This window comes from Hyaena hyaena, unplaced genomic scaffold (genome assembly GCF_003009895.1).
Source record: "Hyaena hyaena isolate Hyena2069 unplaced genomic scaffold, ASM300989v1 scaffold_1283, whole genome shotgun sequence".
NCBI lineage: Eukaryota > Metazoa > Chordata > Mammalia > Carnivora > Hyaenidae > Hyaena > Hyaena hyaena.
The window spans coordinates 421,915-444,629 of record NW_024081919.1 but is presented as its reverse complement, the minus strand read 5'-3'; the positions used below and the strand labels follow the sequence as shown (position 1 = coordinate 444,629).

The 22,715-nt window shown below is 52.8% G+C and overlaps 1 protein-coding gene across 1 annotated transcript in view; it reads left to right on the top strand.

Annotated features, from left to right (window-relative positions):
• The window catches only part of LOC120224912 (tumor necrosis factor receptor superfamily member 8-like), a gene marked incomplete at its 5' end in the record, with an annotated part of 28,164 nt that extends 5,788 nt beyond the window's left edge, over positions 1-22,376 (top strand). Inside the window, 7 exons of the mRNA XM_039223156.1 lie at positions 4,886-4,979; positions 5,177-5,322; positions 7,170-7,271; positions 7,398-7,451; positions 13,932-13,957; positions 16,521-16,725; positions 20,217-22,376. Coding sequence (XP_039079087.1) covers positions 4,886-4,979; positions 5,177-5,322; positions 7,170-7,271; positions 7,398-7,451; positions 13,932-13,957; positions 16,521-16,725; positions 20,217-20,461 — 872 coding nt within the window. The remainder of the gene's footprint in view (positions 1-4,885; positions 4,980-5,176; positions 5,323-7,169; positions 7,272-7,397; positions 7,452-13,931; positions 13,958-16,520; positions 16,726-20,216) is intronic.
• Positions 22,377-22,715: the final 339 nt, after the last annotated feature.

Sequence of the window (22,715 nt, the reverse complement as noted above, 5' to 3'; positions counted from 1 at the left end):
CTCCTGTGAACATGATGTTATGCTTTGCCCATAGAGGGTACCGGGAAGCCACTGCAGGAGGAAGGAAGCTTTTTCTTGGCTACATTTACTTTTTCTTGCTTTTGCTGCACACTCTGTCAGCAGGTCATGTGGGTGGGGTCATCTGGTTCCGGTCATGCTCCCAGAGTAGACGGTCCCTTACAACCTCATAGCCCCAGCCTAGGTCTGGTGACCACCCTGGTGTGGCCCTCCCAATGGGGACACTGCTCATCTCAGGCCCCATGTCAGCAGAAGTGCCATAATCCCCTCCATGCACCCCCTACCCCAAGTCTTGGGTCTTCTGCATTCCTATTTCTCATGGCCCTCTTGACTTGGTCACTGTGTACTCTGGGCCTCGTACCCACAGTGGTGCCCCATCCACTTGTGGAACCCACAAGCATGAGATCATGACCTGAGCTGAGATCAAGTCAGATGCTTAACCGATGAGCCACCCAGGCACCCTCCAGTTTTGAGCTTTTATGAATATGGCAGTTACAAACATTCTTGTACATCTCTGTGTAAATATATATTTTTGTCTCTCATGAGTAAATACCCAGGAGAGGAATGACTGGATCACTGTGCTGGCCACACAGAATGTCTTTAAGGGTCAATTCAAAACCTACCACCTGTGATCTGACCTCACAACCTAGTTTTACAGATGGAGAGAATGTTAGGGCCAGAGCTAGAGCTGGAACACAAGGATCCTGAGTTTTAGCCCAGACTATTCTCTACCAGACTACATCAGCTTCTTCTTGGTTCTGAACCTAGAATTTTTCAGTTAGGATACAATTAAGTTTGAGAGCAGAACAAAAACATTTTCAGACATAAAAGGGCAGAAGGATTTTCCCTCATGTGTCTTCTTTTAGAGTTACTTGAAGATATAAACTAGCTAAATGAGGGACCAAAAAAAAAAAAAATCAATGAATCTAGAAAACAGTGACTCTGTCCTAGGGGACCAAGAAAGGGAAGTCCCAGAATGATAGCTGTGTTGCAGACCAGTTGAGCCAGATAAGAATGGAAAAATGGAGCAGGGCTCCAGTGAATTATCTTGTCGGCAGGAATGAAAGAAAGAATTACAGTAAACTTGATGAGAAGTACATTTGAAAAACTTGATATGGTGAGGGCACATTATTCTTTTATCAACAAGAAAAAGAAAGGCAATTGAAAACTCTAGGGAAAATAGCAGACAAGAAATTTACACTCCAAATATAAAGATGAAAATTTTATCTGACTTTAAGCATTTGTTGGATGTACAAAAAAAGAATCCATTTAACCTTGATGCTAAGACCATTCTCCTTCAAATGGCCCCAAGGATCAGGTATTTGGATTTAAAGAGAAATATTTCGATCTGGTAGATAATATCCTTTTTAGTTCTAAATTGGGACTAAGAGTAGGTAGTCTCTTTCTTTCTTTCTTTTTTTTTCTTTTTCAGTGGGCCTTTACCAGAGAACACAGGCAGACTAAGTAGGGACTAAACAATACCTCTGTTCACCTCCAGATCAAAAGAAGGAAGAAAGGGGAGGGTCACTAATCCAGGGAGGAAGGAGGAAGGCTACAGATGAGGTATGGTACACATAGAGAGGTTCAGCGGTATCCAAGGAGCATTGGGTCCATCTTCTCCACTTAGAGGAGTTCTGTTGCTGGATTCCAGCAGGTATTCCTACTCGGAGCTCAGACTGAGGCTGCCTTAGAGAGAGGCCAGAGGGCTCTCTGTTCCTGGTGCTACCTGGGTGTAGCCACAAGTGGTATATTTGAACACAAGAACTCCTCCAGTCCTCTCAAAGTCAACTCTTGTTGAAACCAATGACATCTTAAATGTAATTCAAATACTCATTTGCAAACAAATAGAAATTATCATAACAGATTTTATCATCTTCCTCATAAGCTAATGCCTCCAGGCTTCAGCTAATTCCAGTCATAGTCTAGTGACCATGTGGAAAGACTTAGCATCTATTTGGAGAACCCTCAAAAGAGGAGAGTTCCTCGCGACCCTACTAATCCAAAAAGGAAATTAATCCTTGCTTCACTTTTTCTTCAAGGTGTTTCAGGAGAAATCTGAGAGGCATCATGAGAACTTTTTAGAAGGGAAATGAATGTGGGTGGGGGATTTGCTTTGCACCCCATCAGAAGAGGGGTGCTGTCACCAGGGAAAGAGGGATAGTGATCTACTTCAAATGTGGGCCAGTTAATTATAAACTTGTAAGAAAGTGCTCAGTCCCAAGGCAGAAGGTGTGCTCTGGGCTGGGACTCAGGAGCCTTGCCTTCTGGCTCTAGCTCTGGCTCTGTGGTTCTCTCCATATATAAAAAGAGAGGACTGGGTCAGATCAGAGGAGGTCATCTCTGAATGGTCCTTAAAGACATTCTGTCTTGTCAGCACAGTGATACAGCCTTCCCCCTCTTAGGTACTCAACAGGAATGGAATTCTATGTCCTCACAAAGACTTGTACAAGGATATTCAGAGCTGCCTTATTTATAATAGCTTCAAACTGGAAACAACCCAAATGCCCATCAGCTGGTGAATGAGTAGGTAAATGGTGGTACATCTCTACGATGGAACACTGTTCTTTGCAACATAAACGAATCTCGGAAATATTATGTTGAGTGAAAGAAGCCAGACACCAGAAAGTACATACTGCCTGATTGCATCCTGTGAAATTCTAGAACAGGCAAACCAATCTATAGTGACATAAAGCAGACCAGTGGTTGCCTGAATGTGAGGGAAGGATTTATGGCCGAGGGCACTAGGGAACTTTCTGGAATGGCGGGAATGTTGTAGATCTTAAATGGAGTTAGAGTTACATGGTTGTATACATTCTTCAAAACCATCAAACTGTAAACTTAGGGGTCATTTTCTTCTTTATAAATTATGCCTTTTTAATAAAGTTGATTTCAAAAGAAAGAGATTTTAAAAGTTGAGGCTACATTTAAATATCAGGAGATAGTATTTAAATTTATTCATTTATGTGTATTTATCAGTTTTTTTAAAAGTTTATTTATTTAAAAGTGTGAGCACGCATGAGCAGGGGAGAGACAGAGAGAAAGAGGGAGAGAGAGAATCTGAAGCAGGCTCCTCACAGTGCAGAGCCTGACATGGGGCTCAGACTCACAAAATGTGAGATCACGATCTGAGCTGAAATAGAGTCGGATGCTTAACCGACTGAGCCACCCATGCATCCCCAGGTTTCTCTTCTAATGAAATCAGAGGGTCTAGAACCACCAAGCCACCTTCCTGTGTGATCGCAGTTGGCTGGAGATAAAGAGCAGCCCTTTCACTTTGATCTTCTGAGACACAAACCTGACTGTCTCAGCCAGCTCTAGCCGCAGGAATAGCGGTTGACAAACAACACTGACGTTTTAGTGTTCGGCTCTTGCTCCTCCGTGGATCAGCTGGGCACTCTGCTGTCTTGCCTGGGTTTGTTGGTTTGGTTTGGGTTTGCTTCTAGTGTTTCTCTCATACTCTGGGACCAGTGGAGGCCGCTCCCTGCCCAGAGCACCATCTCCTTGTGGCGATGGCAGAAGTGCAGAAATGCCCAGGCTGGGAGCAGGCACGCTGTACTGGCCGTCTGAGCCCCATGGCGCTGGCGAGGCAGGAACACAGACGCCTCCCACACGTGAGGAGTGGACCCTTGATTCAACCTACCACACTGGTCCCACCTCATGGCTCATTAAATCGTTGCTTTGGCGAGAAAGACCCAATTTTTAAAAAATGTTTATTTATTGAGAGAGAGAGAAAGATAGGGAGTAGGGGAGGGCAGAGAGAGAGAAAGAGAGAGAAACCCAAGCAGGCTCCAGGTTGTCAGCACAGAGCCCATCCGGGGGCTCAAACTTACAAACTTAGAAACTGTGAGATCATGCCCTGAGCCGAAGTCAAGAGTTGAGCCACCCGGGCACCCTGAGAAAGACCTAAAGAATAGCTTTATTGCTGTATACTTTACATACCACAAGATCTGCTAGTTTTAGGTGTGTATAATTCAATGATTGTAAGGAAATTTACCAAGTTGTAAAACCATCGCCTCAGTCTAAGAGACCTCATGCCTTTAGTAGTCAATCCCCGTGTCTGTCCTCAGCTTAGAAAAGCACTAATCTACTCTCTGTCCCTCTGGATAAACCTTTTCTGGACATTTCCAGAATACATGTTCTGTGTTGGGTTTCTTTCACTGAGCATAATACTTGTGGGGTTCATCCAGGCTGTAGCATGAATGAGTGCTTCTGTTCCTCTTACGTCCACACAGTATTCTGGTACTGACATATTACAGTTTATTTATCCATTTACCACTTGATGGACATTTGGGTTGTTTCCACTTCTCTGGCTACTATGAAGAGCCCAGCTCTGAACAATTGTGTACAACAGACACTTGTATACGCATTTTAATGCGGCTGCACACCAGCCTCTCCCATGTGCTCACTCTCCTCCTTCCCCCACCTATGGGCCACCCCACTTTCAATTTCCTCTGCTTAGATAGGCCCACCCATACACACATCCCAGCAACAGCCTCCCAAGGGGAGCCCTCCTGGTCAGACGAGGTTGAGTGTCCCAGTTCAGGGAGCCCGTGTGGCTTCGTGTGACACCTGAGTCATGTCTGTGAGCCCCACCAGCCTGTGAGCCCCTGACAGTGGGATCAGTTTTGTGCACTGCTATGTCCCAGCCTGCAGCATGGTCCCTGGTACATAGTGGGTGCTCAGTAAAGAGTTGTTGCATAGAGGGAAGGAAGGAAGGAAGGAGGGAGAGGAGGAGACAGGCCCAGGACACTAGCCTGGGTCTGCCTGGCTGCAATGTCCTTCTGGCCTCACCATGCCACTTCCCTGCAAGTTACCAGTCCTGCTGGGTAAGGCTCCTTGACGTGGATTCTACGTCCACTCCCTGCAGGTACAGCCGAGAGGGATGCCACCCATGAGCCACCTCCCCCAGAAGCCCACCCTGAGTGCAGCACCAACCCAGAGGGCAGCAAGGTGCCCACCAGGTGACTTCCTGGTCCTTTTCGGGGGAAGCAGGGCTGGGGGGTGGAGGTGGGGCCTGGGCTGGATGTCTGTGCCGAGCTCACAGGTCATTTTGGAGACGTGCCCAGCTCTGTCTGGGGTGACTGGGATGGTGCCTGTGTACACGCTTTCCTTTTTCCATCTCAGTCATCAGTCTTCCCTCTGGCTTCTCTCCTGGCAGCAGCACGGCCTCTCTGGTCTCCCCAGCCGACCCCCAGAGCAGTAAGGAGAATGGAGGAGGCATCACGCACGCCTGGGGAGACACCTTCACATCAACGAGCATTCCCATCTCTTTCTCCTCCACAGGAAAGCCCATTCTGGTTTCAGGTAATGATTACCTCTCAGAAAGGAGGGTCTGCCTCCCCAGGAGCCAGGAGAAGGGAGGCCCTTCCTGAGCAGCGGCATCCAGGGTGGGGGAGCCCAGGGTTGACCCCAGGTTTCTGGCTTCTCGAGCTGGGCCTGGGACGCTGTCACTCTCTAGTGTTGTTCCTCAGTTCTTGTGAGCAGGGAGTTTGCTCACAGCTTCATCCCCATGGCCCATGACTGCTACTCAGAAAATATTTGCACCTGGTTGGCTCAGTTGGATCAAGATCCAACTCTTGATCTCAGGGTCATGAGTTGGAGCCCCACGTTGGGTGTAGAGTTAATTCACTTAAATAAATATAACTTTTTTAAAAAGAAGAAATTCAAGAGACAATTAAAAAAATTTGGTGAATGTGTATATGGCCTTGACTAGTTGCTTAATTCCTTTGAGCCTCGGTTTTCTCACCTGTAAAATTGTCACGCCATGTAGCACGCAGGGCAGCGAGCCGCGGAGTACAGGCAGCGAGTCCAGCATGGGCAGGGCTCCTTCTAGACAGACATTCTAAGCGCGCTTCACTTTAGGGCTTGCAGTTCTCATATCAGACACTAGGCAGCATCAGTTCTCTAGCCAGCTGTCCTCAAAACGTGGGTCCTGGACTTGCACTTTCAGCAGTTTTTTAGAAGAGCAAATCGTGGGCTCCACCCCAGCCCCACTGAACCAGACTCTTTATCTGAACATGGCCCCAGGAGATACCTATGCACATTAAAGTTTGAAAAGCACATATATGGCACATGCTACTTTTTACCATCTAAAACTGGACTTAAAAAAACAGTAAATAGATATCCAGTCTTCATAAGGGACAGACGAAAAAAGGAGCAATTTAAGTACTGAGTTGTAAAACAAAACAAAACAAAACGAAACATAGCAGGTAAGCGTGTGGGCCCTGGAGCCACCCTAGCCTGGCCCAAGCCATGATTCTGCTGTTACCCTTTGATGTTTAAGTGAGTTACTTAATCTTTGCAAGCCTCAGTTTCCTCAGTTTTTCATGTAAAAATGGAGATGGTAGTGGTGCCTACGTGATACTCAGGGAACACTTGCTGAGCGCGTTTATGTGCGGAGAAGACCCCGTGGCTGTTGTCCCGGAGCTTCCCATCTGGAGCGGAGCTGGGAGTCCCACACTCCGCATGCCCCTGGCCTCCCTGCTCTGCCCGCCCCAGCCTGACTCTGGCTGCACTGAACGTGCCACCGGCTAGTGGGGGACACACATGGCACGTGCCCTCCTCCACAGCCACTTAGAGTGTGACTCCTTTTGTGTTGTTGCTGTTGTTGATTTTAAATGTTTGTTTATTTTTGAGAGAGAGAGAGAGAGAGCCTGCAAGCAGGGCAGGGGCGGAGAGAGAGTTGGGCAGAGAATCCGATGCGGGCTCTGTGCTGACAGCAGCGAGCCTGATGTGGGGCTCACTCCCATGAACCGTGAGACCGTGACCTAAGCCAAAGTCAGACTGAGCCACCCAGGCACCCCTAGACCGTAACGTTTTGGACCTCGGTTCCTTCACTCTGGCCCCATAACTCCTCAATTTCTCACTGTTTAGAAATGGTTTGCTCTTCTGTCAACTACTTCACTCCCCCCGATGGGCCCCTAGAGCCAGGTGAGGGAGGGCAGGCGGGTGCGGGCCGCACCAGGGAGATACAGGGTCTGGGTTCCAGTCCCCGGCCGGGGAAGGACGGGGCCCTGCCAGCCTCCACGGTGTCTGTGTCCCAGGAGCAGAACGTAGCCTGGGGTGAGGGCCTTCCCGCGAGGCTGCAGCAGGTGGGGACCTCAGGGCCCCCGCGCCAGGGCGGAGAGTGCAGGGCCGCCTCTGTGTTCCAGGGCCTGTGCTCTTCTGGATCGTCCTGGTCCTGGTGGTGGTCTTGGTCTCCGTCTCCTTCCTCCTGTGCCACTGGAGGGCCTGCAGGAAGTGGATCCGGCAGAGTGAGTAGATGGGTCCTGGGGCCTTGGAAAGCGCCAGCTGCCCTGCACTAGCCTGGCTGGGGCCCAGCCCTGCCCTCTGAGGCTCCCCGAGGCTGGCACCTCCCGCCGACCCTGCCGTCCTTTCAGAGCTCCACCTGTGCTACCCTGCCCGGACCTTCCGGCCCGCGCTGGAGCCTGTGGGTGAGTGTCCGCATGTCCAAAGGCGCTGCTTGGGCCACACGGACGCAGCGGCTCTGGGCCCTGGTTTGGGCTCCCTGTCTCCACAGCCTCATCTGTAACGGGCACGGGCTGTGGGTGGGAACTACACGGCCCATCCCCACAGTCCTCCCAGAGCGCTGGCAGGGAGGTGTAAGATCCCCCTTGCCTTTCATCCTTCCTCCCTTTGCCCCCCACCCGGAGAGGCATTCTGGAATGCCTTCCCCTCCTCCCCAGCCTCCCCACTCCTTCCTTCCCCCCCTCTCCTGCTGGCAGCAGGGGCCCTAGGGGGCTGTGGGGCAGGCTGATGGGGCTGGCATCCTGGGTCTACCACTTACCAGCTACGTGGCCGCAGGTGAGTTTAATTCCTGTGTGTCTCTGTTTCCTCACTTGTAAAAGGGGGGCGGTGGGACTTCAGAGGGCAGCCGTGTGGGTTAGTCGAGGGGGCCTGTTTGTGCGGTGCAGTGGGTGGCTCCTGTTGGCTGGCACGCTGGCCTGTGTTGGGAGCCTTTTTCCTCACCAGCAACCTCAGGGCTTTCTGAATTCTAGGTTGTTCTGAAGCCCTCCCTGGCCCTTACTCTCTGATCCCTGCCCAGCTTCCGGGCCAACTTTTGCAGGCCACCTTTCGAGACCCTGTTTCTAGCTCTCACCTGGTGTGTGTGTTGTGGGGGAGGGGTCCCAGCCATCTGTCCCCCAAGAGCCTTTTCTCCCCTGTGCAGCCCTTTCCAGGCAGGGCAAGGTCTTCATCAGTACTCCATAAACACTGCCTGAGCACCTGCTGTGTGCTGGGCCCTGACCACGGGGGAAGGAGTGAACAGGAATGGTCTGAGCTTCCCTTTCTGGTTTTGAGGCAGGCTCCCCTAGGGGGTCTCCCTGACCCAGGAACCACAAGGGAGGGGGGTGATGATGGCGTTCCACAAGGAGGCAGCAAGGCTCAGAAAAGGTGGAGAAGTGCCCAGGGCCACGTAACCTTCAAGGCTTGAGCGTGGCCCTGGAGACTGTGGGCTTTGTGGAGTGCAGGCCTGTCCCTTCCGCCTTCCTCCTCACCAAGCTGTGTCCACCCCCAGAGTCCACCCATGAGGCCAGTGGTCCGCGTTGGGTCAGATCGCAGCCCTTTTGCTCCCCAGGACCCTTGGAGACCCTCTCTGTGGCCCGCCTTTTGACTTGGGCACAAAACCTGTCCACTGAGGCCTGTTTTGAATTTGATGAGTTTCACAGCAGGTGCATGCGCTCCCTTAGCAAGGGGGGTTTTCGTGTTTTGGTAGTTTCAAGCCTTTTTCCATGAGCTGTCAGCCCTAATGTCTCATTGAAACCTGTGTTTGCTTTCTTGACATTTTTCTAGTATTAAAATTTCCATTGCCGTCAGTTTATTTTTTTCTTCAAACCTTCGTGAAGGCAGTTTTGCCACACAGAAAAAGAGAGAGAGAGAAAAAGAAAAAAAAAATCGCCTTCCCTTAAGAAGCCAGACCTGCAAGAAACCAAGCTCTGAGACTCAGTGCTGGCCATCCTGTTTGGGGCTGTTTTTGGCCTTCTGGCTTCCGGTGGGTCCCTGGGCGGGTGGGGGCAGGGTGGGGTCTGGGTTCCCAGGCCCGAGATGGAAGGAAGGAGAACCCGAGATAAGCACCCAGGGCTCAGGATGAGAAGGGACGAGGTGGGTGGATGCCCCATTCCCTCCCGAGCGGTGGGTGCTAACGGGGAGAAGGAGCTTTCGTTTGTGTGCTTGCTCATTTGTGTATTCACGTCATCTTTCGCGTGAGTCTGTGCTGGGTACGGAAACGGTCGTAGCTCTCCCAAGCTGCCATGCCAGTGTCCGATCTTTCAGGGGATAAGGGCAAGCAGGATGGGAATGCGTGGCCTAGCCTTCCCCATCCCGGAGCTCCAGCGCTTACCAGCTGTCTCTTGAACTGATGTGACTGTATGGCATGTGTCCTTGGTGACAGGCATTTGCAAAACACAGTGGGTCAGTGAGGTATCTATTTTTATTCCCATTACACAGATGAGGAATCTGAGGCACAGAAAGGTGGAAAAACTTGTTTAAGGCCACTTGGCTAATAAGCAGTATGACCAGGATATTGTTGTTACTGTTAGTGGTGAGATTTTTGGGCCTCTCACTGTTGACATGTGGGACCCGGTCATCCTTTGCTGTAGGGGCTGTCCTGTGTATTCTAGAAAGTTCTGCAGTTTCCTTGGTCTGTAGACCCACCAGATACTAGTAGCGCCTCCCAGTTGTGACAATCAGAGACATCCCCAGGTACTGTTCACTGTCCCCTAGGGGTAGGAATCGCGCCTGGTCGAGAAACACTGACTAAAATTCTTTTAATCCTTCATTTTAATGGACACTAAAGTCATTATTTGCTACTTCGGGCAGGTTGAAGTCGAAAAACATTTTGTGTTGTTTTGAAACAATTTCAAAAAACTTACAGAAAAGTCGCCACTATAGTACAAAGAACTTATTTTTCCTGAACCCTTTGAGATAAGTTACCAACTTAATGCCTTCTCACCTCCAATACTTTAGTGTGTGTTCGTACAAATGAGGGCAGATTTTTACACAGCGTAGTGAAACCATCAAAATCAGAGAATTCACACTGATGCATTTACCACCAACTAATTCTCAGACCCCGTTCAACTTTTTTCATGGATCCCAACAACATCCTTTATAGCGAAGAATCCAGTTCAGAATTTCATGTTGCACCTGGTCATCATGTCTCTTGAGTTTCCTTCAGTCTGGGTGTGTCCCTGTCTCCTCCTCCATGTTCATGACCTTGCCACTTTAGAGATCCCAGCCCTCACCTTGGGTTTGCCTGATGCGTCCTTGCGACTGCAGAGTGTGGAGTCAGGTCATGTGGCTCTGGTGGCGGGAAGATCCCAGGAGTGATCCCTGGTGGCATCCGTCCTGCCAGGCTGCTGCAGCACCACATTGCCCTTTGCTCCTTGGCAAGCGCTAAGCACCTCCAGGGGAGGCACGTCGAGGCCCGTGAAAACCGGTGCCTCTCAGACCGTATTCTTTTCCCTTTGTATTCGTAGCTGCATGGACTCGCGGACTTCTGTTGCCATCATGATTTAATTTAATGTTCAAATAGCCTCAGATCAGGCCAGCGGGGGCCGTTGAAGCTGGCTCCTGGGTCCTTTGTCCCATTCTTTCCTGCTTTGAGCACCTCTTTACTCTAAGATGATCCCAACTTACCTGGTGCTTTCCTGCCCTCGCCCTGGAATCAGCTGTGTCTCTAAGGAGCCTAGATTTTAATCTAAGGGGGTGCCCATTGCCAAAGCCTGGCTGAACCTCTGTGCCAGACTCCTTCCCTGGGTCCGTTCTCCTTCCCATGGCAGCCGGGACTGAAAGGGAGAGCGACCAAGATGGGGGGGACCGATAGCGTGAGCATCAGAACCCCTGTGTTCCACTATGGTGACTCTCAGAGCTGCCCCGGGGATGCCATGCACTTGTCCCAGCGGGGCCCTCAACACTTAGTGTGTCCCTGGACTCGTGTTCTCCGGTGTCGGGTGTGTTTACGAGAAGATCACAGTTATTCCCCAAAGCAAGAAAACAAATCAATGAAGGCAGTAGACTGAAGCAACATTTTTAGGGGAAACGTACTTGTGAAATCTGACCTCTGTGCTTGGCATGACTGGTTCTGGGTTTTTAATCAAAGCACACACGTGGGTTGTAAGCAGCTGCAGGCAGACATTAGTGCCTCTGGCTTCTGCCTTTTAACCTTTGTGTTATTTCATGCTAGTTTCCAAGAGTCAGTATCAAATGCTGACTTTCTCTTTGGTGTGATGGAATGCCGAGCCCCGTCCATGTCCTGGGACCCACCACGTGCTAGGCAGTGTCCTGGGCACCGTCCCTTTTTCACATTTAAATTTTTAAAAATTTTAAACAGACTTCATTTCTTAGAGCGGTTTTAGGTTCGTAGGCTATTGGAAAAGATAGCACAGAGAGTTTCCTTATCACGCCCAGTTTCCTCCATTATTAATGTCTTACATTAATATGGTGTATTTGTCACAATGAGTGAATCAATATTGATACATTACTATTAACTAAACCCCACACTCTATTTAGATTTACCTAGTTTTACCCAGTTTTTTTTTTTTTTTTTTTTACTGTTCCAGGCTCCCACCCAGGAAACCACATTACATTTAGTTGTTATGTCTGCTTGGGCTCCTCTGGGCCGGGACAGTTTCTGACTTTTCTGTTTTTGATGACCTTGGCAGTTTTTTTTTGTTTGTTTGTTTGTTTTTTAATTTTAGAGAGAGTGAGAGCATGAGCAGGGGAGAGAGGCAGCAGGAGAGAGACTCTTAAGCAAGCTCCATGCTCAGCAGAGTCTGACACAGGGCTTGATCCCACGACCCTGGGATCACGACCTGAGCTGAAATCAAGAGTTGGATGCTTAACTGACTGAGCCACTCAGGCACCCCCTCCCCGATGACCTTGCCAGTTTTGAGGAGCACTGGCCAGTTATGTTGCAGGATGCCTCCCTATTGGAAGTTGTCTGATACTTTCCTCCTTCTTAGATTGCACTTATGGGTCTAGGGGAGGAAGACACATGAGTACAGGCTCATTCTCATCAAATTACATTGAGGTACATGGTCTCCGTGTGATTGATCACTGGGCGCTTTCATGTTTGAGGTCTCATTTCTCTTCACAAAAACCCTCCAAAGTGGGCATGATGTGTCCCCTTTTCCAGATAATGAGGACTGAGGCTGGGAAGGTGAAGTAATGTTGTGTTGGGGGCTCCCTGCCAGGAAGGCCTCTGCTTCAAGATTGCTAAGCTGCCTAATTGTTTGGCATCTGGCTCGTTTTCAGTTTTTTGGTTATTATAAATACCACCTCTGTGCACAGCCCTCTTGTGTTCTCTTGGTTATTTCCTGAGGGCGTGTACCCAAAGAGGGATTACTGGGTCAAAGGGTGTGGGGTTTTCATTGCCAGTTGGCTCTTGAGAAACGTGGAACCAGTTCACAGGGCATGAGACGCTGTGTTCCTTTTTACCCACATCCTCCCAAGACTGAGTTTTATCACTTTTATTTATTTTATTTTGTATTGTTACTTTGTCGTACTTTCTCCCTGTGGCCACCCAAACCAAAGTTGGCTGTCTGCAAAACTCAAACTCACTCTTAAAGGACAAAGATTAGGCCTCATTGACATCATTTAAAGGAGGCTGCCTCAGGCCAGAGAGCATTTCTCAAAGTGGTTGGACTGTGGACTGTGGCTGCCTAGTGGCAAGGAGCCATGACCTCCCAAGGTGACCACTCTGCTGGGGACACCAGTTACCAGAGGCAGGAAGCGCGGTGCATTTGTTAAATAAAGAATCCAGAATTGTGTCATTTTATACATGTTCTCCTTTTGACCATCATTCGGCTTGTTTCCTCTTTAGACACTTTTTTATGTGCTGGTGGTCACTTAAGAGGTACAGGTGAGAGTGTTCCCCAAACTGACCTAATGTCTACACAGCATGTTCAAACCACCTGTCTTGTTTGTATTATCACAGCTGGTTGGCGTCCAGTGAGTGTTTCAGCTAGGATTCAGGGCTTGTGGTTCCCAGAGCTGCTGAGATCAGGGAGTTCTGGAGGTGACTTAGCTCACTGGTATTTTCAGAGCAGATCTCTCTGGTCAGGTATGCACACCCCACATCAGTGTATTCCAAGTCTCTGAGAGGGCCTCCTCGGCAGTCCCAAAGGGCTCTGTGTCCCCAGAGGATGGTCTGTGCCAGGAGTTGATGTGCCCTTGGGTAGACCAGATACCTGGGAGCATCTCCAGCTGTCTCAGATGGCCAGTAGGCCATGGTTAAATGTCAACATATGCTTGGCCATGACCTGGCCCTGTATTTGATAGGAGAGAAAAGCTGGAGCAGAGGATGGGGGTTTGGGATGAGAAGTTGTGCCCCAAGGATCACTGAGTCAGCACCTCCTGAGCCCACCAGAGGGGGGCCATAGGTAGCAGGCTGATGATGAGCAGTTGTCATCCTGGAAGGTGGTCATATGGGCTCTTCCAGGCACGTGTAATAGAAACTGAACTCCCACAGAAGGCCTCCAGCATCGACTGGCTTCGGGTGTGTCCAGTGCGGGGTTCAGCAGAGGTCCTCAGGGTCGGTCATCTGCTCTCTATCACCTGGCCCTGAGGTCGTCCGTGTGAGCTTCGCATGGGGCTCTGGGGAATTCTGGGTTCTCTAGACTCTGGGGGCTACAAGATAGTGGCAGCAGCCACAGACCAATTTCTGAGTGGGTAGGCTGGGAGAGGGCTTCAGTACTGTGATGGGTTTAGTGGCTGGGAGAGGTGGCTCCTAGTTCTCCCATTGCTGCAACAGAAGTGAGCGCTGGGAAGTGAGCGTCTGGGCCCGGGGTGGACCCAGACTCTGAAACTATCCACTGCTGGTTGGATCAGGCCCGAGGGTCATCCTTGTGGCGGGGGGACAGGACCAGGTAGCTGCCAGACCCTCCTTGGTGAAGTCACTGCTCTGTTTCTTTTTGCAGATTCTAGGCCCAGGAGGAACCTGATCGTAAGTAGCCCTCCTTTGCCCCGCCTCCCTGGCTTTGTGCCCCTAACTCTGACTCCCTCACTAACAGATCTGCCAGTTCTGAGAGCTGCCGGCGGGTCATTCCCCTCCCACAGTGACTGGGGTGCGGGCACCCCCTGCAGGTTCAGTCTGGGTCTGCCCCACATGAGGTGCTCTGAGCACAGTGGGGGCCACCAAGGCTGGCCACCCCCTCAGCAGCCTCTGGCTCCCGGCTCATCCTGCTAGGGACTCTTCCAGAAGGGCTATGGAGTTGGTTTGGGCCACTTTGGGTGCCAGGTGTGGTCAGAGGAAGGCCATGCTTACCTCCCCTTTTCTCCTTCACTCTTCTGTGGCTCTCCTCCTCGCAGCTGGGATGACAAATGCATAGCATGACTCTGAAAATGTAGCCATGGCACACGGAGCACTTCCCAGGAGCCAGGCACCTCGCTTGTGCCTCTCTAAGTTTCCTTGGGTAGTCCTTACAACACTCAGAAGTTGGTGCCATGGTCCGTGTTACAAAAGAGGAAACAGGCGCAGATGGGAAAGGTGGTTCCACAGCTGGAAAGCAGATCCGCGAGCCCTGGTTTGGTTTGAGCCCTGGTTTGTACGGCTGCAAGTCTGGTACCCTGAGCTCTGAGGACCTCTTCATCTGCCTTTTGTAGGCAGCGTGCTGTGGGCAGGCGCTAGGCCAGGGGCTTGGCAAACTTTACCGCTGATCCTACGATTACCCCAGATGGAGCCCAGACACCTGGTCCCCACTGGGCTTGGCCTGGTGCCCTGCTATGCACCCAGCCTCCAGGAGTAGTCTTGGGGGGTAAGAGTAGGGGCATTGCCGTCCGGAGCTGAGGGATGGGGCAGGACATATGGACGGCTCTCAGCTGTGTATGGTTCACCAATTTTTGTTTTCATTTATCAATTCTTCCATGACTTTTTAAAAAACGTTTATTTATTTTGAGATACAGAGCTTGCATGCGTGCGGGGGGGGAGGGGGCAGAGAGAGAAAGAGGGATGGAGAGAAGCCCAAGCAGGCTCCACACTGTCATTCCAGAGCCTAGTGTGGGGCTCAATCCCATGAACTGTGAGATCACGACCTGAGCCGAAATCAGGAGTCAGATGCTTAACCGGCTGAGCCACCCAGGTGCCCCATGACTTCTTTCTTCTTTTTTATTTTTAAGTAAATTTATTTATTTTGAGAGAGAGAAAGCACGAGTAGGGGATGGCAGAAAAAGAGGGAGAATCTCAAGCAGGCTCCCCACTGTCATCCCAGAGCCCATGTGGGGCTTGAACTTGTGAAACTGCAAGATCATAACCTGAGCCAAAATCAAAAGTCGGACACTTAACTTACCGAGCCACCCAGATGTCCACCCCCACCCCCCCCCCCGCGCCATGACTTTCCTTTGGCTCAAACTTTCACACATGGAGAAAGGTTTCTATCCTTTAATTTTAAAATATAATAGAACCACAGTATGAGTTCAGTTTCAAATTATGGGAGGTCACATTCAGATATGCTTGGGTCAGATAAGGGACTATTATAGTACCGAGAAATTTCATGAAAAAGGCATTTAATGATTTGTGAGTTAACCAAACATCTTTTGGCCACAGGAGTCAGTGCTTTTATAGCAACTTGTTTAAAATGCCATCTTTTGGACTTCAAATTAATATAAAAATATTCAGGGTTATGTAGATATACTTTGTGAATCACTCAAACTCATTCCATTTTGTAGGCTAAGGGTAAATAGTGTGTGTTGGAACATTTCACGAGGGGCACCTGCTCGGCTCTGTGCGTTAAGCCTCTGACTCCTGGTTTTGGCTCAGGTCTTGATCACACATTTCAAGAGCTCGAGCCCCGAGTCAGAGCTCAGACTGCTTGAGATTCTCTCTCTCCCTCTCTCTCTGTTCCTCCCCCACGTGCTCACGTGCTTCCTCTCTCTCTCTCAAAAATAAATAACCTTAAAAAAATTGGAACATTTCATGAGACCACTTCTCCTTTATACTTACCTATAAAACTAAAAACCTAAACCATTTTCCTGAAAATGTATAGAGCACATTGATGTCATCATCAGTGACCACCATCCCAGGAAGTCAGGGCTGGGGAGTTGGGGTAGGTCTGGGTGCACACTTACCAACAGGTGCTTATAAGCATGGATTCTGGAGCTAGGTGCCAGGGTTCAAGTACTGGCCCAGACACTAACTAACCTGAGCGAGTTCCTTAACTCTTCTGTGTCTCTGTTTCCTGATCTGTAAAATGGGGAGCGGGCTAACATCAGCCCCCTTGCAGGGTGGTTGTGAGGATTAACACGTGTCAAGGGCCATGAACATGGGGAGCACCGTGTGGGGTGCTGGCTACTGTCGTTTAGTACAAGCGAAAAGCAACACGACTTCTGAAACTCTCACAGGGACATCAGGCTCTCAAAGCTGTGAAGCCTTGGGTGGTGTGTGACAGCTTTAAGGCAGAGAGGGAGACCACTAGGGTCTACAGAGATGAAGAGACGGGGGCTTCCCAGTTCAGAGCCTGAGGGGACGTTGGGGCCTCCCACATCCACTCCCACACCGTCTGTGTCCACAGCAGCTGAAGGAGAGCATATCGGTGGTGGAGCCGGGCACAGAAGAGCTGGGGTTAATGAGCCCCCTGGCCGTGGAGACCTGCCCCAACGGGGCGGCTCACCTGGAGAGCGTGCGCCTGCTGGACGCCAGCCCGGCCGGGAGCCCTGAGCCCCCCAGGGACCTTCCTGAGCCCCGAGTGACCTCAGAGCACACCAACAACAGGATCGGTGAGTATGCCGATCTGGGGATCCCAGTGTGGTCAGGGCAGGGAGGCGGGGGAGAGCTGGGCACTGGCTCAGGGTCCAGTGCCCCGACCAGAATCAGAGACTCTCGGGCGGGAAGGCCCGGCCCCTGTAAGCAGGAGGTGCTTTTCGTGAGAGAGTGAAGCACCCTCAGGTGGGTCACAAAGCTTGTTCCACCCTGTTACCCCAGTTTAAGTTTCTGCAAAACAGGAATAGTAGTCATTCTGCCTCATAGGGCCATCGCGAGACTTTGTGAAATCACACATGAGAGGTGGGGGGCAAGGCACCCCCCTGCCCGGTGCCTGTTGTTGAGGTGAGATGGGAACGTGGCCCCTCCCCCAACAAAGAGCCCCTCGAAGGGACAGGAGGAAGACATGCCAGTGACGATGTGACCTGCCACATGTCTAGGTGAAAGTCACTTCTCATTGTCACATGGCCCTCTGAGGACAGTATCTTCCTCCCCTTTTTACAGCAGGGGACACTGCAGCTGGGGGGTGGGGGTAGGTGCGTGAAGAGATCTTCCCTGTCACACAAGCCACTGACGGTAGAGCTGGGACGTGGCCCCTGCAGGGCTCCGAAGCCCTTGGCTTGCCCCTGGCGGCTTGGAGGCCAGCCCTTCCCGAGCTGTGGCCACCCTCGCACTCAGGCAGACTGTCCACTTTGGCTTCCCAAGGGCCTCCCTGCATCCTCTCTTCCTTCTCTCTACCTTGGTACCCCTGGAGTGTGTGCGCCAAAATATATGCCTGTCCATTCTGCACCCCTGCTTAAACCCTTGGGGCGGGGGCCCTTTGCTCTCAGGGTGGGTTCCAGGACTCGTATCCCGACCTTCAGACTGGTCATAAGCTGCATCCTACCCCCCAGACTCACCAGCTTCCTGACCCGACAGGTCTGCTTCTGAGTTTCCTGAGTTCACAGAGCCCTCCCTCCCCTCCTGAGCTTCTCTGTGGGAGCTGCTTCCTCACCCTGGATGGGCAACTCCCTCTTTAAATCTAGTCAATTCCTGAGGTCCTGAGGCCCCTGCTTATTTGCCTCCTCCTCCAGGAAGTCTTCCTGGCCCTCTCCACTCTCCTGTCGAAACCAGATGCCCCTCTGCTGTGCTACCTCAGACCCCAGGCCTCCCGACCTAGTATCCTAAGCACCCAGCAGTGTGACTGTGTTCGTAGCCTCCCTTCCCCCCAGCGCCCCTCTCCCCCACGTGGCCATGAGCTCCCTGAGGGGAGGGCCTTAGTGACCGCCATCTCTGTCCTCTCTGGAGGATTAGCCATTGCTGGGATGATACCAGAGAGGCATTTGTAATTGTCCCACACATTTCTGCCGCACGTGTTGGTGGATTGAACTCGTTGGGGCTGAGTCATATGAAACTAAAACTTTTGGAATTCTAGCTCTCAGCTCTTTAAAAGAGGGTTATTTGGGGAAATACCACCAAAGGCATCTCCTTTAAATTTCCTAAGAAGTCCTACTTTGAATGTTTGAGTCCCTGCCGAGGGCAGTGCCCGGAGTTGCAGGGGCAGGGGCAGGGAGGTACCAGGCTCCCAGGATGGCCTGCGAGTGGGCAGCCTGCCCCAGAGGCCTGTCGGCCTCGCAGGTGAGTGTGGTAGTTGGGAGAGGAGGTCTTGGAGGTCCTCTCGGGAGCCTTCCGTCCTTCTGACACAGCCCCAGAGGGCCCCCCGCTGCCCTGATGAATCTGTCCAGTACCCCCGGGGGGACCAAACTGTGGCCTGAGCTTTATCCCTCGCCCCCAGGGCACCAGGCAGGGGGAGCCCCTTCACTTCCCACCACACCAAGATGACTTCTCTGGATTCTAGAGCCCTGGGTGGGGCACAAAGTCCAAGTGGCTCCAGGAAGACCCTCCCTGCCCCTCCCAGCTGGCTGCTGGGCAGCCCAGAATCAGAGCAGCCAGGACCCATGGAATGTGAGGGGTCGCTAGCCTGGGCCCCAGCTTTGGCTTCTTCTGCCCGGGCAAACCCACCCCCCCTTCCCTCCCTCCCTGCTCCCCTGTGCCTCATCTCCTCTAGCTGTCTGGCTCAGTGCCCTGTCTCGCTTCCCAGGGCTCCCCCCTCTCACCACCTCTGGCTCCCGTCTCTCCCTAGCCCCTCTGATCAGGCTCCCCGGGCACAGGGCCTGCAGTTCCAGGTGGAGGGCGTATGTTTGGGGCCTGGGGCCCAGCTCTCTCTTTTGGTGTGGGTGTGGGGCCCCCAGTCCTCAGCTTGCCACACTAGCTTATCCTGTAGTCCTCGCTGCAATATGACCACTTCCCTCTTTCCTGGAGATATTAAAAACCAAAACGGAAGAGCTGGCCTTATGCAATGTGGTGCCCAGTACAGGGCCCCTGAAGATCTTTGGGGAGGGTTCCTAAATCTCTGGGCTACCCAGAGAGGCAGGGATCCCAGAGCTGCTCCACCCCAGCTTTCAAGTTTCCGCTTGAGCTTCCTCTTTCAGACTGGAGACAGTCCCAGGGCTGAGCCGCTGGGAGCTAGGACCCTGCCCTGAGTGCAAGGCCGTCTGAAGGCGCCTCACTTCTCAGCTTCTTGCGCAGCTTACTTAGGTCCCCTGAGCCTCCAAAGGCAGAGCCACAGATGGTAGTGAGGACCGCAGGGGATCATGCTGCTGATTCATCCACGCAACACACATAAGCAGCCCTACTGTGTGCTAGTCAGGCACAGCTGTGAAGGCCTCCGGTGGGCGCTCGGCAGCAAGTGATAAACACCTGAAATACGGCCCAGAGAAAGACTCCCAGCCTCCTGCTAATTATCAATAGGGCTGGGGTTTCTGTAGCATGTGGTCAACTGTCTGGGTTTACCTGGACTTAAGAGGCTCATGGGGTGTAGGACTGTCACTGCCATGCCCCAGGAGTGCCCCCAGGCAAACTGGGACAAGTCGGGCACCCCAGGTTTCTGATTTAGGCAGAAACCTGGGATAGGAGTGGAAAGGGTGGCCAGTCAGGTGGGTGTTTTTTCTGAAACTTGTAACTACCTGGTGACTTTGGGCCTTTTAACCTTTTGGGGCTTCAGTTTTTTGTCTGTCCACGGAGACAACCTCGACTTTCCCCCTGGCTGCAGGGATGTGAGCATTCGGGAGTAATGCGTGGAAAGTGTCTGGACAGTTTCCAGCACCAGCTAACCTGCTCTAGAGCTTCCTGGCCCTTCTCTCCCCAGGGCTCGCTTTCTCTCTTGCGTTACTCTCTCCTTCCTGCTGCATCCCCACCGAAATGCCCAGAAGACGGGGAGCCTCTCGCACAAGGAGCAGGTGGACCAACCCTTAACTCCTTAGCCCATGGTTTCTGGCTTTTATTTCCTTTGGGCGTCAGGACACCTGTGAGGGTGGTGGGGCTTACCGTGCATCAGAGAGATTGTGTCATCTGCCTGAAGCCACACAGTAGGAGTGACAGGGCTGGGGCTCGCACCCTCTTCTGCCTCCTGGCTCCATCCAGCCATGGCTCCAGTGCCCTCCCTTCAACCCACCCTTTTGCCTTGCAGAGAAAATCTACATCATGAAGGCGGATACAGTGATTGTGGGGACCGTGAGGACCGAGGTGCCCGAGGGCCGGGGCCTGGCAGGGCCCACGGGGCCTGAGTTGGAGGAGGATCTAGAAGGGGACTGTGCCCCCCACTTCCCGGAGCAGGAGACAGAACCACCTCTGGGCAGCTGTGGGGATGTCATGTTCTCAGTAGAAGAGGAAGGAAAGGAGGCCACCTTGCCCATGACCGTCTCTGAGAAATGAGGCCTGGTCTGGGTTGGGGCTGAGAGGGCACCTGGGTGGTCCCTGCGGGGCCAGGGTGGCACTAGCAGCACCAGGATGGTGGCAGAGGCCCGTGTGGCCTGAACTGAGGTTCCGGCATCCAGTGGAAGACCAGCCTGGGCAGGAGGGTTCTGGTGGTTTCTAGTTGCACCCCACCCAGCTGCCTCCCAGCCCAGACCGCAGGGGGGCCCGGGCTCGTGCCTTGGGGACAACCCAGCGGCTGGGTCTGAACGGCAGCAGGCAGACAGCAGGGACGGGGTGCCCCGTCTGCCATCACCGCCAGGAAGATGCCCTTGGAGCCCTGAGCATCAGACACACACCGCCAGGGCTGGAGCTCGCTGGCAGCACAGGACACAAGGCACAGACCGCTCTGCTGGCTACCCTCACCCCGGGCCTCAGGAGCGATGCCCGCCCGACCTTGCCGCTGTGCCGGCAGCCCCCGGATACCGCAGCGTGGCCCCTGTGGGCACTGAGCCAGCGCCGGTGGTGGTTTCTCCTGAGTCAGCGGGGAAGCCAAAGGATGAGGCATCGGCGGCCGGCCCCGTCTTGTCAGCGGCCAGCGTGCTGAGCTCTGTGCCAAGGTGCACGTGCCTGGCCTGGCCTCCCGCCCCGCTAGGGCTGAGTGACACCCCACAGATGCCGCCAGCCCTTCCCTATGCTGCAGCCCCCACCGTGGGCTGAGGGCCTGGGGTCAGCTGTCTCAGGACATCCCTACAGTCTTCCCAGCGGGGGCATCTTGGGACCCCGATGTCTGCAGACGCTCCAGCTGCAGGGCTCCGCTCTGCCGGAGGCCCTGCCCACCCCGCTGCCGCCTGGAGAAGGGCCTGCTGAAGGGGAGCCGGGCCCTTCCTGGATCTTTGCCTGCTTGTGGGCGCCCCGCTGTGTCCCGGGAAATGACGATGTGTCCTCCCCAGATCTGCCATGCTTACACATCCCGGGCCCCTGCCCCGTCCTCGGGCTCCCGCCGCTCAGCACCCACGGCAGGGATGTGGATGTCAAAAAGCAATGCAGCTTTGCCCTAGTATTCAGGTGCCTTCTTCTGGATTCCCCAAAAAACAAGTAGTTCAGTCTGGATTTCAGCGTCTTTGCATTTCACTGGAAGGAGTAAAGCTGCCCCACTTGGTTCTGCTGACCTGCTCTCCCCGGGGCTTTCAGACTCCTGTACAAACAAAGGGCCTTGGAGAGGGGCCTGTGGGCAGAGGACAGGTCCGCCGCAGGCCAGGGCATTGCGTCTCAGCCGCCTGGAGGCTCCTGGAATTACCCACTGGAGGCCAGGCTGGGAAAGCTGCTGTTTACCCGCCAGCCTGCACCTTCTCTGGAGGAAGTCGAGGCTGGGTCAGGAGTCACAAGGGTAGTTTCTGAAACCGCTCAGATGTCTTGGGGAAAGTTGGAGAGGCTAGGACGCCAACATCAGAACCTGGAGGAGTTTACGTGAGGTTTTAGAGACAGCGTGGGCGTGCAGCGCCTGTTCTGAGAGGCCCCGAGGACGCCCCCTCCCGCCGCCCGCAGCCAGCAGGGTTCTGGCATTCTTCGCTTGAAGATACTGACCCACGTCTAATGAAATGGAGCACTCCCTTGCCTCACAAAACTTTCGATCCTCCAAAACTTTTGATCCTCGGAAAGTTAGTAAGGTCCCTTAAAAAAAACTAATCGTAAGGCTCAGGAAATTATCTTTGGGATTAAGAGTATTTGAGAACCTCTGAGCGGGAAGGTTCTGGCGAGCCTCTCTCCCCGCAGGGCAGGCGGGTCCCTCTTCACCCATCTACCCGGGCGGCCAGCCTCTGATGGCGGGGAGCCCGCTATCTGCTGAGGCAGCCCTTTCTCCGCGTAACTCCTACTCCCTGGTCCCGGACCTGCCCCCCAAGGGTATGCAAAATAAAGTCTCTCGTCATAAGTCTCCCCTTGAGTATTTGCAGAAAGAGATCTCTGGCCTCCCTATGACCTTCTTCCCTCTGGGCTGGGCTGAGCAGTCTCACAGCTTGGGAAAAGGGAGTCACAGATTAGGAGCATGAAGGCCCAGGGGTGGGGGTGGGGTGCGGGGCCAAGGTGAGGACCAGTGGGTAAATGTGACTCTTGGACTTCGGGCCTCAGCTGGGAGGGGACTGCCCCCCACAACAGGCAGCCGGAAGTCCCCCTCTCTGACTGTGGCTCCCCTGTGGGGTGGAGGAAGGAGACGGAGGGCTGTGGTGAGACCTCACCCACCCCAGCCCCAGGACTCCAGCTCGTGCCCAGACCT